The 16,853-nt window shown below is 39.6% G+C and overlaps 1 protein-coding gene across 1 annotated transcript in view; it reads right to left on the reverse strand.

Moving 5' to 3' along the window:
* PADI4 (peptidyl arginine deiminase 4) overlaps positions 1 to 2,174 on the reverse strand; it is a 54,304-nt gene extending 52,130 nt beyond the window's left edge. The window contains exon 1 of the mRNA XM_074218291.1: positions 1,815 to 2,174. Within this exon, the coding sequence (XP_074074392.1) occupies positions 1,815 to 1,906 (92 nt within the window). The 5' untranslated portion in view covers positions 1,907 to 2,174. The remainder of the gene's footprint in view (positions 1 to 1,814) is intronic.
* Positions 2,175 to 16,853: the final 14,679 nt, after the last annotated feature.

Genomic DNA, 16,853 nt, shown 5'->3' on the forward strand with positions numbered 1-16,853 from the left:
CTTATACGTAAAATGAGCTAGAGAAGGAAATGGCAAACCCCTCCAGTATCTCTACCAAGAAAAATCCATGGGTTCATGAAGAATGAGACACAACCGCAGTGACTGAACAAGAACAATAGCAAAAAGAACTCTATCTGGAACCCACTAAGCCCTAGTTCCTCTTCCAAACTTCTCAAGCTCGCTCCAAGGCCATCTCCCTCAGAAAGTCTCTTAAAACACTCCCAGTGGGGAGAGAATTCTCTCTCATGGACCTCACTATACTCTTCTCCTTTATGCATGTCTTCGACCAATTTACATTAAACTTATTTTTGTACATATTTAAAGAGCTATATTGATATAAACAATTTCTGCTCCTGCTGCTTCTACAATATGGATTAACTATTGGTTACTAGCTGTGCCTAGGGTCACACAGCTAGTAAATGTCTAAGCGTGGATTTGAACACTGCCTCCTCCAGGGCTGCTGCTCTATCCAGTGAGCCACCTAGCTGCCCCATTGTCTACTTCAAAAGGATCAATGTGTCATATTGGATAGAGAACTGGTCTCAGAGCCAGGAAGATCTGGGTTCAGATCCTGCCTCTGACACCTAATGTCTCATGTGACCTGAACAAATGATGTCACTTCTCATTGCTCTGGGCAGCTCTTTGAGACCTGGAGTTGCAAAGAAGGAGCTGACCCTCGGACCCTTGAAGTCTCTATATTTACAAAATCACAGGTTTGGTCCCCAGCTTTATTGACCCCCCCCCCAAGTCTTCCCCTTCATTGTCCTGGGGCTTCAGTTTTTCCCATATGGGATAAACAACATTCTCAAAGTTAGGAAGACTCAAGGAGATCTCAGGCAACTGGCAAAGAGTCTTGGGGTGTCTAGTGAGACTTGGGGGCTATGTGTGTTTTGGGGTTTGAGGAAGTCTAACCCTCATTCCAATGCCAGTTCTAGTCACAGCTTATTAAAGTTCCAAAGATTTCAACTCATTTGAAGGAGACCTGATAATTGGGCTTGTGCTAAACTGCAATGGGTGGATAAGTACATACATGCATATGGTACTGAGCACCATGTCACTGGTGGTGTTCAAGAAGAGGCTAAAAAATCACATGTTGGGGATGGAAGAGAGGGCATTCCTAGATCAGCCAGGGGATTGGACTGATTGAACTAGGGGATTCTGGGATCTATTGAATAGAAATCAGCAATGCAGGGTCTTATGTCTGGTTCTGAGATTAAAAAGGAACTGATAATGTAACAGCAAGAAGGAAAATTACACAGATATCTTGATACAAGGGAGCATAGGATGAATGCAGAGAAAAGGTCTGGGCCAAGCCCAGGAGAGTTTTGTACCAGAGGTACCACAGCCTCAAGTGTCCACAATTTCCTCATCTATGAAATGAAAGGACTGGACTATTAACTCCCTATAGTCCCTTCCAGCTCTGACAAGCTATATTCTAAGGATCATCTCAGCTCTGTGTTCTAAGGACCCTTCCACCTCTGACATTCTGTCTTCTAAGGGCCCTCCCAGTCCTGACATTCTCTGTTCTAAGGCCCCTCCTAGCTTTGATATTCTCTGTTCCAAGATCCCTCTCAGCTCTGATATTCTCTACTTTCTCACCCTTCTTTCCAACTCTGGCATGACACGGTCCATGTGCTATACTTCTACAATTCTCTATGGAGTAATTACGCCCTTCTCTGGACTACTCAGAGATTATTAGCTTCATTAACTACTAAGCTGCCAGCATGTACTGGCAGAGCCCTTCTGTCAAGCTTATCAGATAATGTCAGAGCCACACACCCACCGAGGCACAGGGAGAGTCCCCTCTTCCTTACCCTTGCAGGTCCACCACAGTGTCGGTGTCCAGAACACACACAGCATACGTAGGCCGATCCAACGACAGGCGGACGAGTCTCTTCTGGGCCATTTTCTGGGGTGTGGTGGCAGCCTAGGGCCTTCAGCACTGCCGTGGGCTGCTCCCTTTATACTGGGTAAATGAGTCAGCAGATGTGGTTTGGAGGTCACTGTGGCTTGCTCCTCCCTGTTCCCAGCTATGGGTCCTGGGGCTTCTATGGGCTTTTTTCTCAGGCTTCCAGCCTGTGGCCAGGTGACTTGTCATTCAGCCTCCCCAGGTGGACAGAAGTTTGATATTAGTCAAAGAAGTCCCTGGTTTGCTCAATGAATGAACCAAATCTCAAGGTGTTGAGAGTAGAGTTATCATTCCAGCAGTCCTTCTTTGGAGTCTGCAGAAGTAGGAAGTGATCATTTTGGTCACTTACTAGCTATATCAACCAATCAAAAAAAAAATGTAAGCATTGACTATGTCCAGATACAGAAGTAGGAACTGGACATGCAAGTATGAAACCAGTCCTGTCATCAGGGCCATCAGATTCTGCCAGGGAGATAGCATGTATTTATATGTTATCCCTATATTTGTTTATTTATATTTACTGATATTTATATTTCCATGTAAACATCAACATAGCTTATGTACATTAACTATGAAGTTGTTTGGGGAGGAAGGTATTACTAACTAAGCAGATTGTGAAAGGTCAGATGCAGAAGGTAGTGCTCAGTTGTCTTAAAACAATCTATTTTAAGAGGTGGAGCCAAAGAGAGTATACTCCAGGCAGCGACCCGGGTGGGGAAGAGATGACCAGAGCAAAGACACTGAGAGACAAACAGGATTGTTGGTTAGGAACAAGAAGATAAGTTAGGCAGACTGGTAGTGTGTGGGAAGGTGACAGACATGTAGTGAGACTGGAAAGAGGCCAGGTTGTAGAGGAGAGAAATGCCAAAAAGATGATCATATATATTTGATCCTGGGGATAAGAGAGAGTTAAGGGAGTTAAGGGGAGTGACATGGTTAGGATTATATTCTTTGGAATCAAACAGAGAATGGCTTTGGGTGGGGAGAGTCCTGAGACAGGGGGTTGATCCCCTAGGAGACTCTTGCAATAGTTTAGAGGAAAGGGGATAAAGGCCTGAGGGGAGGTGAAGCTTTGCCATTAGAGACTGGATACTATACGGTCTTGGGGCAGCTAGATGAGTTGATGGAGTACTTGACCTAGAATCAGGAAGATTCCACTGTTTGACCCTGGGCAAATCACTTAACCCTGTTTGCCTCAGTTTTTTCATCTATAAAGCGAGTTGGAGACTTATTTTAAGTAGCTTTGCCAAACAAACCCCCAAATGGGGTCATGACTGAATAACAACCACCACACTCTATTCTCCTCTCTCTCTTCAACTGGGTCTCCCAGGTGAAATCCTCGTCAGCCCAACCCTTCCCCATTCAGTCAGCTGGGGAACATGTTCCCTAAAAAAAATGGGCTGATGATATTTCTGAGTCTCTTCCGTCAGAAGCTGGAATGTCTCCAGTAACAGAGCCTTCTGTTGACCTCTCCCCCAAGTCCCAACTGACAAATGTGGTTGCAAGAGAAAGACTTCCCAAATAAAGCTCTCTCAATCTCATTAGAAAAGTTAGAAGATGGGGGTGGCTAGGTGGCGAAGTGGATAAAGCACCGGCCTTGGAGTCAGGAGTACCTGGGTTCAAATCCGGTCTCAGACACTTAATAATTACCTAGCTGTGTGGCCTTGGGCAAGCCACTTAACTCCGTTTGCCTTACAAAAAAAAAAAACCTAAAAAAAAAAAAAAAGAAAAGGTAGAAGAGACCTAGGCTGAAGTCCCAATCTTAACTATATAATGTAATTCACTGCTGTTCTCTAAGCCTCAGTGACTTCATATCTAAAAATGGGGCCAATATAATAGACTATTTGACCAGCCTCATAGGGTTGTTGTAAATAACCTTTGTAAACCTAAAGTGTTCTTTTTGTAAGTTTGTATGTAATGTATCATATACATTACATACATACAGGCAGTGTATGTAGAGAGGTAGACTTGGATTGTAGTCCGTCTTCTAATACATTCTAGCTGTGTGACTTTGGAAAATTGAATGCCTCTGTAACTCTGTAAGACTTTTAGTTTCAATTTTCAGCAAAGGTACAGATCTGAATGGATAGGGGGAACTTCCTCACCTACAAATTTCCTTTAGCAAAGATATTATTTATCCAGTCCCTATTTACATGTATACATACAGACAGACACACCTATAAAGATAAACCAGAGACATCCATAAAAGTGTCTTAATTTTTATTCAATAATCATTTATTTTTTCTTATTTTTTGTAAGGCAAATGAGGTTAAGTGGCTTGCCCAAGGCCACACAGCTAGGTAATTATTAAGTGTCTGAGGTCAAATTTGAACTCAGGTACTCCTGACTCAGGGCCGGTGCTCTATCCACTGTGTCACCTAGCTGTCCCCCAATAATCATTTATTAAGGGGAATACAAAGATAAAACAATTCTTGCCTCCAAGGACATTCTATTCCTCTGGGTAATAGTGAGCCCTGGATTTGAAGTAAGGGGTCCTGGGTTTGCATGCCAGTACATAATCTGGGTGACACTGGGCAAGCTCATTTTCCTACTTCTCAGTTTCCTCATCTGTAAAATGGGCAGATTAGATAGTCCCTGTTTCATCTAAATTCTACAACTTTCCAGGATCTTTGTGGCCCTAGAAAAATCAATTAACCTCTCTGGACCTTGGGTTTCCTTATTTGCAAAGTTTCATGTTGACATTCTGTGATTCCATAAACAAACTATAGTTCATCCTTGAATGCAGAGGACAATGCATAGGGGATGTTCCCAAAAGAAAGGTAAAGAGATTTTATTACAGAAGGATTGGTTCTAGCTGAGAAGATAACGTTTGATCTCGCAGACAATTTGACCCTTTGCTTTTCATTTTTCCTTATTTGTTGGTCAGTCACTAGCCCTGACTTCATTTTTAGATGAACACAAGTTGCCTTTGCACTGGCCAGACCAGGATGTTTTGTACTTTTCATTCAATGGTTTGTGCCTCCCTATGGCTTCTAAATAACCTGAAGGTGGGTCCAGACAAGAAGCTGTCAAGGGGCAGCTCCTAGTCACACAGGTGTGAGGCAGACTTGTCTACACATGCACAAACGTAAGTTCAGAAAATATGCCTTAGAACAGAAAATGTCAGAACTGGAAGACCCGTAGAATGTAGAATGTCAGAGCCAGAGGAACCTTAGAACACAAAATGTCAGAGCCAGAAGGCCCTTAGAAAAACAGAATGTCATAACTGGAAGGGCTCTTAGAACATAGGATGTCAGAGCTGAGAGGGTCTTTAGAACTGAGAATGTTAGAACTTGAAGGACCCTTAGAACCCAGGATGTCAGAACTGGGAGGGTCCTTAGAACCCAGAATGTCAGAGCTGGGAGGGTCCTTAGAACCCAGAATGTCAGAGCTGGGAGGGTCCCTAGAACACAGAATGTCAGAATTGGGAAGATCCTTAGAACATAAAATGTCAGAGCAAGAGGGCCCCTAGAACACAGAAAGTTAGATCTGGGAGGGACCTTGAAACAAAGGATGCTAGAAGGAACATTAGCATATAGATTATTCGAGATGGGAGGGACCTTAGAACATAGACAATCAGAAATAAGAGTGCCCTTAGGACATAGATTCACAGAACTGGGAGGACCTCAAAAGCAGAACATTAGAGACAGAAATCTTAGAAATCTTGAAAAGTTAAGGGTCTACAAGGTTATATATGAATCTACATATATAGTACTCACAGAGGTGTTATTTTTTTAAATGTCTATCAATGATGTTTTCAGTAATAAAATGTAAATTCATTTAAAAGTGTTACATAATAACCTTTTACCAATGTATATTTTTTTCTATATCAACAGATACTAATGCTACAATTGCAATCATGGCAGGGTAAGGTACATGAAATTTTTAAATGACATTTTATTTCCCCCAATTACATTTTAAAACAATTTTTAACATTTAAAAAATATTGAGTTCCAAATTTTAGTCCTCTCTTCCTCCTAAGACAAACTATCTGATATAAACTATACCTGTGGTATACATATGTATACATAGGTTTTACATGCAAATCATGTAAATATTTCCATAAATGAAATATTTTAATGTTAAATAGGGACCCAGGAAAGCTGGAACTGAGAGCATTATTTAATTGACCTTTTCTAACATTTGGGGAAAATGAGACAGGCCTGTTCTTTGGCAGATGAATACTTAAGCCAGTAAAAACAGGGAGGAGAGATTGCCCAGACTATGCAGAGAAAAAATGGCAAATTATTTTAAACCTTCAGCCAGATGGAAACTCCTCAGAGTCAAGTTATTCTTGTAGAGACTGCCAATGATTTGTGAATGTGTAAAGAAGACAAAGAGGGGCTTCTCCTTTTCTGGATCTCCCTGCCCTTACCCGTCACACTTACCTTGGGGAACTGAGGGGTCTTCAAGGACTGCAGTATGCAACACATTCAGCACTGGGTTTAGAGTTAAAAGATCTTAGTCTGATTCCTAGATTTGCTTTTGATTAGGCATATGACCTTGGACAAGTCCCTTGACCTTTCTTAGTCTCAGTTTTCTCATCTATAAAATGGACATAACTGCTGCCAATATTTGTATCCAAAGGATATTGTTTGTTGCAAAAACTAAAACTCTTTTCGTACAAAAATATGCTTAACAAAACAATTTAGAATCACAGAATCTTAGAGGAGGAAGAGACTTTGGTGACTATCTAGTCCAACCTGCCCCTGAATAAATATCCACAACCTACCTGTCAAGCAGTCAGTCAACTTTTGGTGAAAGACCTTTGATCAACAGCTCCCTTAGGAGCTTCCTCTGAACATCAACCCTATATATTGGCCTTTTCCCAGCTTTCACTAGCGGCTGAGTTCTGAGGCCAAGCAAAAGAACCAATAAGTTTGGGAGTGCTTGAACCCAACCAGCAGTCTTTTCTTTTCCAGACAAATAGTCTTCATTCTTCAGGGTCTTCCTCATGTGATGTATCTCCCGGTCCCTCCTTAGTCATCATTTTCCTCTTAAACTACGAGCTTCAGCCTTGACTTCAGTGCTCCAAAAGGGATGTGACCAGGACTGTGGACAAGAAGATCCATTGTCCACTAAGGTCTGGGCAGAGTGCCTCTCTTGATGGATCATCAGATCTCATTGAAGTTCATGGACAAACAGGTCAGCCTGTTAGCTCAATTTACAGGCCCAGCTCTTGTTACACACAGATCATTGCTCCTTAAGCCAGTCCAATGGAAACAGAGATGTTGTGGGCTTGGTGACTTTCAAACGGTCTGGATTTGAAGTCTAACTCCAAAGTAAGTTCCCCAAGGGCAGAGACTTTTTCCTTAATTTTACTCAGGGTTCACATTTTGAGTCTCCCCTTAAACAAAGTTTTTCTTGATCCCTCCAGCTGCTACTGCCAACTCCCCCAAATTATCTTATATTCCTTGTTTGCTGCTATTTGTCCTTCATTCTCAAAGATCATGACATCAGGGAGGTGATGCTATGACAAGCAAATGAATTGGATTTGAGAGAGGAGGTGTTGTGCTAAGTCACCAGCCTCACTTTCTCCTTTGGTGCCATCTGGTCCAGTAGCAAGATAGGAATCAGGATGAGTGGAGATGGCTCTGGATGTGAGGCAGAGTTAAGTGACTTGCCCAAGGTCACACAGCTAGTGAATTTGAACTCAGATTCTCCTGACTTCAGGACTGGTGCTCCAACTCCTGTGCCACTTAACTGCTTTCCTTGGCATATATGCTTATCTAAGTTCAAGTCTTCTTCTCCCAGAAGAATCTAAGCTTCTTGAGGGCAGGTGTTGCTTGGTTGTTGGTTTTTAATCTTTTGTCTGTGCTGGCATAAAGCAGACACAATCAATGATACAATTCTGATAGATCTCTAAGGAATTAGTAGATCATCTTCTAGTCAAAAGAAGTCAGCCTCTTACTTTAAAGCCAGAAGGGGTCATATGGTTCAACTTGTGCAACTGATTTAATTGTACAGACCGGTAAACTGAGACCCAGAAAGGGAAAAGGACTTGCTCAAAATGACATAGGTTGGTATATGGTAAAATGAGATTTCAGACCCAAGCCTTCTGATTGCTATCCAGGGCTCTTTCCTCTTGGAGCCAGAGATCCCAGAGGAAGAGAACATGACAGACATGAACCTTGTTAACAGGAAATGAGTTTTTCTTAGGCAATGCCCTCTCATTTGTTTGGTTTGCATTTCCAGGTGCATCAGAGCCGATGTTGCAATGAAAGATCCTAGCTGTTTTTACTCCGTAATTGCAACTGATGTCATCCAGGAGATTTGGGGACAGTCAGAAAATGAACCTGGTCTCGGTCTGGCATCCAGGACCAGCTAGCTGGAGGAGCACAGATCCAGGTACTTTGCATGCACAGCTAAGTAATAGAAAGAGTGGAACATCTCTATGCCATTCATCCAAGGGTGGTTTGACTCCTGCTGAAGTTGTGAAATTTGTCATTGGAATCAACCCCTCTCATGCTAACTTTAGAGATGAAAGGGACCTTAAAATGTGGAATGTCAGCTGGAAGGGTCCTTAGAACACAGAAGGCCAAAGTTGGGAGGGTCCTTGGAATACAGAATGTTGGAGTTAGGAGGGTCACATATGAAAATGATCTTATTTAGGAGGGTCACATATGGAAATGACCTTAAAACAAAGAAGATTTATGCTGTTCAGAATAACTTTAGAATGTAGAATATTAGAACTGGAAAGATTCTTAGAATATGGAGTATTAGAAATGGCAGGAATCTTACAGAACAGCTAGTTCAGTTTCTTAATTTGACCATTAAGAAAACTGAAACCTAGAAAGGGAAGTGAGATGTAGAGCTAAAACCAGAGCAAGGGCAAGTACCTGCTCTCTCCAACCCTCACCCCAGTACCACTCTTCATTTTCTCTCTCCACCACAGTTACTTTTGGATTCCATCCTTCAGCCTTTCACTTTGGACCTTTCTCTCTGCCTACCTAAGCAAATTTTCACTACAATAACACATGGTAAAGCAAGAAGTTTTAAACCTTCTTGTGTCATGGTCCCTTTTGGTAGTCTGGTGAAATTTCAACTTTTTTAAATACAGAAAATAAAATCTAGAGCATTTCAAAGGAAACCAAATACACTAAACTTTAATTACCAAAATATGTTTCATGGACCTCAGTTTAAGAGGATAGAGAAGTGTACTTAGTGTTATAGTTTTAGAGCTAAAAGGGACTTTAGTCTAATCCAACCCCATGCTTTTTTTTTTTTAGATTTTTCAAGGCAATGGGGTTAAGTGGCTTGCCCAAGGCCACACAGCTAGGTAATTATAAGTGTCTGAGGCCAGATTTGAACTCAGGTACTCCTGACTCCAAGGCTGGTGCTCTATCCACTGTGCCACCTAGCCGCTCCCCAACCCCATGCTTTTACAGATAAGGAAATTGAGGCCCAGAGAAGCAGATGACTTGTCCAAGGGCACAAAGGTACTAAATAGCAAGAGGTGGGATTTGAACCCAACTCTATGACTCAAAGGGCAGTATTCTTTTTTTTTCTCCTTCCTAAGTGCAATTTTTAGTGGAAATTCCTCAAACTATGCTCAAGTTTATTGGGCAGTTTATTGTGCAAAAGAGGGCTGTCCTAGTATACTTGGTTTATTACCTCCACCCAGTCAGAAGTCCGGTCCTGAATTCAAAAGAAAGTGGACTTCTCCCTGAGTCCTTGACCCTTATCAAAACTATCTCATTACCCAACTTCTCCATGGAGAAAGACTCATGTAATTAGACCAGTGTGTCAACGTCTGCCCACTAGTCTTGGCGCCTCATGGTTTCCTCACTCACAAACACGGTTTCCTCATCATACATAGCTGGGCCTCACAAATAGGAAACTAGTCACCTTACCAGAAAAAGAATGAGCTTTGTTCTCCTACACTAAAGGAATGAGTGCTGAGGATCGAAAGATGGTCATCGATGGCTACGGAACCTCGGAGGCAACTAGAATTCATCATCAATGAGAGATGGTCCACGACAAGGGTTTTCACATGTCCTAGACGGTTTCCATACACAGAATCATCAAGTCACCACTTTAAAGCTTTAGAAGGGCCCTGGTGGCCATCTAGTCTAACCCATACATTAAAAGGTCCCCACCATCAACTTCCCAACAAGCAGTTGTCCATTGTCTGCTTGAAGACCTTCAAGGAGGAGGCACTCACCACCCCTTAGTTTTGCCCATTCCATTATAAGACAGTTCCAGTTGGTTCAAAGAGCTTGCTACCATCAAACCTAAATATGCCTTTTTAAAACTTCTATCCTTTGTTCCTAGTTCTCTGGAAGGTCAAAGAGTAATTTAATTAATGAGGAAACATTTAATAGGCACTTACTATTTGCATTACTATTTTAGGTATTGGAGTTATATAGACAGAAATGAAGTAGTCTCTGCCCAAAAGGAACTTATCTTATATCTAAGCAGATAATATGTACATCTATAGTATAGATAAATAATAATGTAAAATAAATAATATATACTTCTATAAAAGAAGCACAAGGTAATTAGCAGAGGGTACAGAAGGGACGCACCAGTAACTTAGAGCAATCAAGAGGTCAATTTAGAAGGCAGCATTTGAATTGCTTCAAAAGAAATAGAGAATTTCAAAGATACAAGAGGAAGAGGATGTTGCTATTTCCCTCCATTTTATAAATGAAGAAATTGAAATTCAGAAAAGATCAGTGATTTGCCCAAGGTCACACAAGTAGTAAGTGACTGAGGCATTATTTGAACCCATATTGTCCTAGCATCTAATCTAGCATATTTTTCTAGAGGTGGTACTGACCTCCCTGGCTTCCTTTTAAGTCCACCTTCTATAACAAGCCTTTTTTTAATTCTAGTGTCTGAAGACTAGCGTTCATATCCAACCATAGATACTTGCTAGCTGTGTGACCCTGGGCAAATCACTTAACCTCTGTTTTTCTCAATTTCCTCATCTGTAAAATAGGAAAAACCTTCCAGGATTGCTTTAAGGATCAAACGAGATAAGAATCATTGTAAAGTTCTTGAAACAGCCTGGCTTTAAATGTAAAGAAATCACTATATAAATGTTAACTATTATCATCATCATTATAACTCTGTATCCTGCATATAACTTCCTTAGTAGACATTTGTTTATATTTTGTCTCCCTCTTTATATTGTTAACTCCTTGAGTGCAGGATCTGTCCTTTGCCTCTTTTTATATACCCAGAGCTTAGGACAGCTCCATTGCAGGTGCTTGATAAATGATTGATTGGTTGGTACAATGGATGGAGATTTGGACTTGAAGTCAGGAAGAGGTTGCATCTGAATCCTGCCTCACATACTTAATAGCTGCATGACCCTGACCAAGTTGCTGAGCCTCTGTCAGCCTAACCTCAGTTTGCTCATCTGTAAAATGGGGGTAATGAGAGTATCTATCTTATAAGGGGGTTGTTATGAGGATTGAATGGGATGACCTAGGTAAAGTACTCTGCCAATGTTAAAATGATATAGTAGAAATGCAAGATATTAATGTCATCATTAAGCACCTAGGAAGCCTAGGCTAGAACAAATTTATTAAGCATCATCAAATATAAAATCACAGGTCACGGGGCAGCTAGGTGGCACAGTGGATAGAGCACTGGCCCTGGAGTCAGGAGGAGCTGAGTTCAAATCTGACCTCAGACACTTAGCTATGTGGCCTTGGGCAAGCCACTTAACCCCATTGCCTTGCAAAAAAAAAAATCGCAGGTTGCGCTATTTCCACAAATCAGAAAGGGAGACAGAGACACAAACAGAAACAAAGAGAAACAGAGACACACAGAGATAGCACCTGAGCCAGAGCCAGGAAGAGACAATATGGTAGAGTTATATGTCTAGAGCTGTTCAATTATTTCAGTCTTGTCTGATTCTTTGTGACTCCATTTGGGGTTTTCTTGGTAAAGAAGGTTTGGTTTGCCATTTCTTTTTCCAACTCATTTCCCTGATGAGGAATTGAGACAAAGAGAGGGATGTTTGAGAGACACAGTTTCTTGGTGATTAGTCATTTTATTAATAATGCCAGCATTTAAAATAAAAGGATAGTCATTTGGCCTTCTCTTTCAGACCGAAGACCCCTCATGACAATGGACTCACAGCTTACATGCTCTTGGGAGAGTAAGTGTTCCTTAGAGTGCAATCAATTCTGACTGATTATTAAAGAGAAAATGAATATTACAATGAAAGACTGAGCTATATTCCAATTAGAATCTTGGGCATGTGACTTGGATCACCCAAATTTTGGTCAAAAAGACTTATTAATTACCTCATTACCTGTCCAACCAAAGGGAAAATTCACATCTTCCCAGACCTGTCAGAGCAAATACATTGAGCAGGATTTCACCCATCAGCCTAAACTTAGAATTCCTTTTACTATCTTTGATTTGATCTCAGTCATCCTGGATGTGTACATCTTTGAGAGAAATTTCCCACACTGATTGACTTCTGGATGAGGAACTAGAAAAGGGGGGGAAACTTTAGTAGTAATTTAATAGTTATTAATAAAAGAGAGAAATAATCATTTCTGTCAGAGAGTTAAGTGACTTGTTCAGGGTCACACAATGAATAAATGTTTGAGACTGGATTTGAACTCAGATGTTCCAGACTAAAGGCCATCACTTTATTTGGCATCTAATTGTCTGGATCAACAGAGACCTAGGTTCAAATTTTGCCTCTGGTAGTTATGAGCAAGATACTCCTATGACCCTCATTTTCCCCATCTGTCAAATGAGGGTTCTATTTCCTGAAGCACTTACTTCTCTTAAGGATAAAATTAGGTAAAATATGTAAAGCACATTGCAAACCTTGGAGGTTGACCTGGACATGTGAAATCCCCAGTTTCCATGTCACCTCTTCTCATTATTATACTGAGAGTCATGAAAAGCAAAATGCTCAAGTTAAATGCGATTTTATGTGTTCAACCTATATCAGATTGTTTGCTGTCATGGGGCAGGAGGGTGTGGAAAAATGTGAAATTCAAAAGCTTGTAAGAAGATGGATGTTGAAAAGTATCTTTGTATATAATTGGAAAACAAACAAACAAATAAGGTGGAAAAAAAAAAAAGCACAATGAAAAATGAAAAATACTTCCCGACCAAAAGTGACCCACTCGCCCAGAGTCCCCTGCACCCCTTTATTGCACAGTTAGGTGTATCTACATCTTAGCTGGTAGAGAGTGGGGACAGAGCTTGAACATACCCTGTCCACACTAAGTACTTAATAAATATTTGTTTTATGGAGGAATTTTAACTCATTTGAAAAAGCAAATCATGCTCATGTGTTAATTACTCTTAGTGACAATGTCTTTTCTCAGATTGTATTTATTTTTTTTCTTTTTTTGGTTTTTTCAAGGCAATGGGGTTAAGTGACTTACCAAAAGCCACACAGCTAGGTAATTATTAAGTGTCTGAGGATGGATTTGAACTCAGGTCCTCCTGACTCCAGGGCCGGTGCTTTATCCATTGCATCACCTAGTTCCCCCATATTTCTATTTTTAACAAAGTCCTTCAATTAGGTAGTGATTAACATGGGACTTTCAGAGTGCAAAGGGGAGATATCTCTCTTGGCCCTTAAGAAGCAGTTAAGAAACAAAGGCTGGTATAATGCACGTGTCCCTCAAAATCCATTCATTCAGCCCCAAACCAGAAAATAAAGGAACAAGTGAGTTTCTTAGCTATATTACAACATCATATATCAATTTAACTTTTAACTAACATTGTTATGGTTTTTTACATCACTAACATCATATAGTCCCATAGACTGCTGGAATTTTTTTTTTTTTGCAAAGCAATGGAGTTAAATGACTTGAGCAAGATCACACAGCTAGGCAATTATTAAGTGTTTGAGGTCAAATTTGAACTCAGGTCCTCCTGGCTCCAAGGCTGGTACTCTATCCACAGTGCCACCTAGCTGCCCCCTGCTGGATTTTATTTATTTTTTACAAAAGATATGCATAGAAGAATTAGGATATTTATTTTATAACATTATATGAATCATCACATTTAATTGCAACAGACAACTTTATTGTGTACAATGCTAATTTCTACTTTGTCACAGGACTTTGAGAATAGATTCCAAGATTTCAGAAAATATCAACTGTATTTCAGTATATTTGCTACTCCATTCTTAGTCGACATCAACATGTGTGCTGTCTACAAACTTGCAATTAGAACATATAGAATTGCAATCAGATATGCAACTTAATGAAAACTTTATTCAAGTGTCTTTATTGAATTTCTGTAAGTTGTACCTGCCTAAAGAAAAATATCGGGCATTTCATTAACATGCCCTGTTCATGACATCTTTTTTTGGAGGGAGTGTGTATATTTGCAAGGAACTTTTCTCCCATATGAAGCATACAAAAAGTAAAAACAGAACAAAAATTTCAGTCAAGCATCCTGAAATTATTCTTTGTATCTCAACAATCTCTATTAAATCAGATTTAGATGCATTATATTGGAAAAAAACAGGTTCAGTATTAAAATGGCATGTTCTTATTTCTGTGAAAAAGTAAAAATTTTATGATATTCATTATTTTTCATTATTGCACTTTGCAACATTTTATTATATTTTATTATATTATTACATCTTATTATAATACTCATTGGTAATTATGGGTTACATTATAATAATAAATAAAGCAGCAGATATGATCACAGAACCACTGTCAGACTCCACAATCATGGAAAAAAAGCAAGAGATCAAGGGAAATGAGCACAGTATTATAGAACTGTTTACTAAAAAGGGCAGAGAATGTAATTTGCATACTATGGGTCAGTGAGCTGGACTTGGATTCCTTGCAAAATGTTAGCAAGAAACATAAAAAAAAAAATAATTAATAACCATCTAGAAAAAAAAAGCAATGACCACCCAGATTTAGCATGACTTTGTCAAGAACAGGTTATGCCAGGCTAAGATTATTTTCTTTTATGTTGGGTGCTACAATACCGGTAGAACAGGGAATGCTGCAAACACAATTTAGTTGGATTAATAGTAATAACTAACACTTATTTATATAATGTTTTAAGATTTGAAAAATATTCTTATGTATGTTGCTTTATTTAATCCACACAATAATTCTGTGAGGTAAATTATTGTTGTCCACATTGCACAGATGAAGAAGTCCGCTAGGTGGCACCATAGTACGTAAAGCACCAGGCCTGGAGTCAGGAATACTCCTTTTTCTGAGTTCTAATCCCACTTCAGATTCTAACTAGCTGTGGGACATGGGGTAAATCACCTCACTCTGTTTGCCTCAGTCTCCTCGTCTATAAAATGAGCTGGAGAAGAAAATGGCAAACCATTTTGGTATCTTTGCCAAGAAAACCCCAAATGAAGTCATGAGGAATAAAACATAACTGCAAATGATTGAACAACAGATGAATAAATTGAGGCAAAAATTTAAATGTCTTGCTCAGTCATTCAGCCTGAAAGTGCCTAAACCAGGATCCAAACTCACAATTTCCTGGCTTCAAGTCTACTTAGCTGCCCCGAAGTCATTAGTCATTAGTGTGATAAATTAAAAGATACATTGTGTAATGAGCAACTAAGATAAACAGCTCTTTCCAGAAATCTAGTGAACAAGGATAATTCTAAAAGACATGTGATGGAAAATGTCATCTTCATCCAGAGATAAAACTATGAAATCTGAATGTAGACCACAGCATACTATTTTCACTTTTTAAAAGTGGTTGTATATTTTTTCTTTCTTATGGTTCCCCCCTTTTATTCAGATTCTTCTTTCACCAAATAACTAATCTGGAAATATGTCCAACATGATTGTACACATATAACCTATGTCAGATTACTCCCTGTCTTGGGAAGGGGAGAAAGAAGAGATGAGTCCTATTAATAGTCTCCCAATAGTTTGAACAAATTCTAATCAGAGCTAACACAGCTCAACAACACTTCAACCTGGCAAGAATAGCTTTTCTATGTTAATATAAAAAGCACCATAGCAGCAGTTGTTATTCAGTTCAGTAACAGGGAAGCAGAAAAACATGAAATTCAAAAATCTTGAAAAAAAATCTATGTTAAAAACTATCTTTACATGTAATTGGAAAAAAATAGATTTAATTTTAAAAAAGAGTGTGGTAGATTATCACACAGTGTGATTTTGAAAAAGACCAAGAGATGTGGATTAGACAATCATAGACATCTATGAACTGGAAATTAGCTAAAATTGCACTCAATGAATAATCATCAATGATTCAATTTCCTCCCCAAAGGAGGACTCTGGTTGAATATATCCACACTTAGAGTGTGCTACTAGATATCTTTATCCACAACTTTGATAAAGGTATAGACAAGTCCATCAAATCTGTAGATGAAACAAAGCTAGGGCCATAGGCAAAAAAAATCTTGAAAGGATAAAAAATTGGGCCAAGTTTTATTCGTTGGAATCTAATAGGGGTGACCAGGTGGCGCAGTGGATAGAGCACCAGCCCTGGAGTCAGGAATACCTGAGTTCATATGTGACCTCATACACTTAATAATTACCTAGCTGTGTGACCGTGGGCAAGCCACTTAACCCCATTTACCCTTGCAAAAACCTAAAAAAGAAAAAAAACGAATCTAATAGAGATATATTTAAAGTCTCGCACTGAGTTGATTTTTAATAGCTTCAAAAGTACAAGTGGCAAGATTATGTAACAGTTTTGGCAGTAATCAGGGGTGTGATGATCAATATTTAACATTCAGCCCTCCAAAAAAGAAAAAAGTATGCCCAACACACTTTTAAGTTTAATAGGAATTATACACTTTTCCTCCATCATTTTCTTAAGTGGTGACAATCAACAAAACAATAAATAAAGTCCTGATTTGAAACATTTGCCCAAAATGTAACAATCAGTTTTCTGAGTGGGTGGGTTCAAGATAGCCTCAAAGCACCCCTGTATGTAGTGGGTATAAGCTCAATGAGTCACCAGGCATGCATATCCACCATAAAAG

This window comes from Macrotis lagotis, chromosome 1 (assembly GCF_037893015.1).
Source record: "Macrotis lagotis isolate mMagLag1 chromosome 1, bilby.v1.9.chrom.fasta, whole genome shotgun sequence".
Lineage (NCBI taxonomy): Eukaryota > Metazoa > Chordata > Mammalia > Peramelemorphia > Peramelidae > Macrotis > Macrotis lagotis.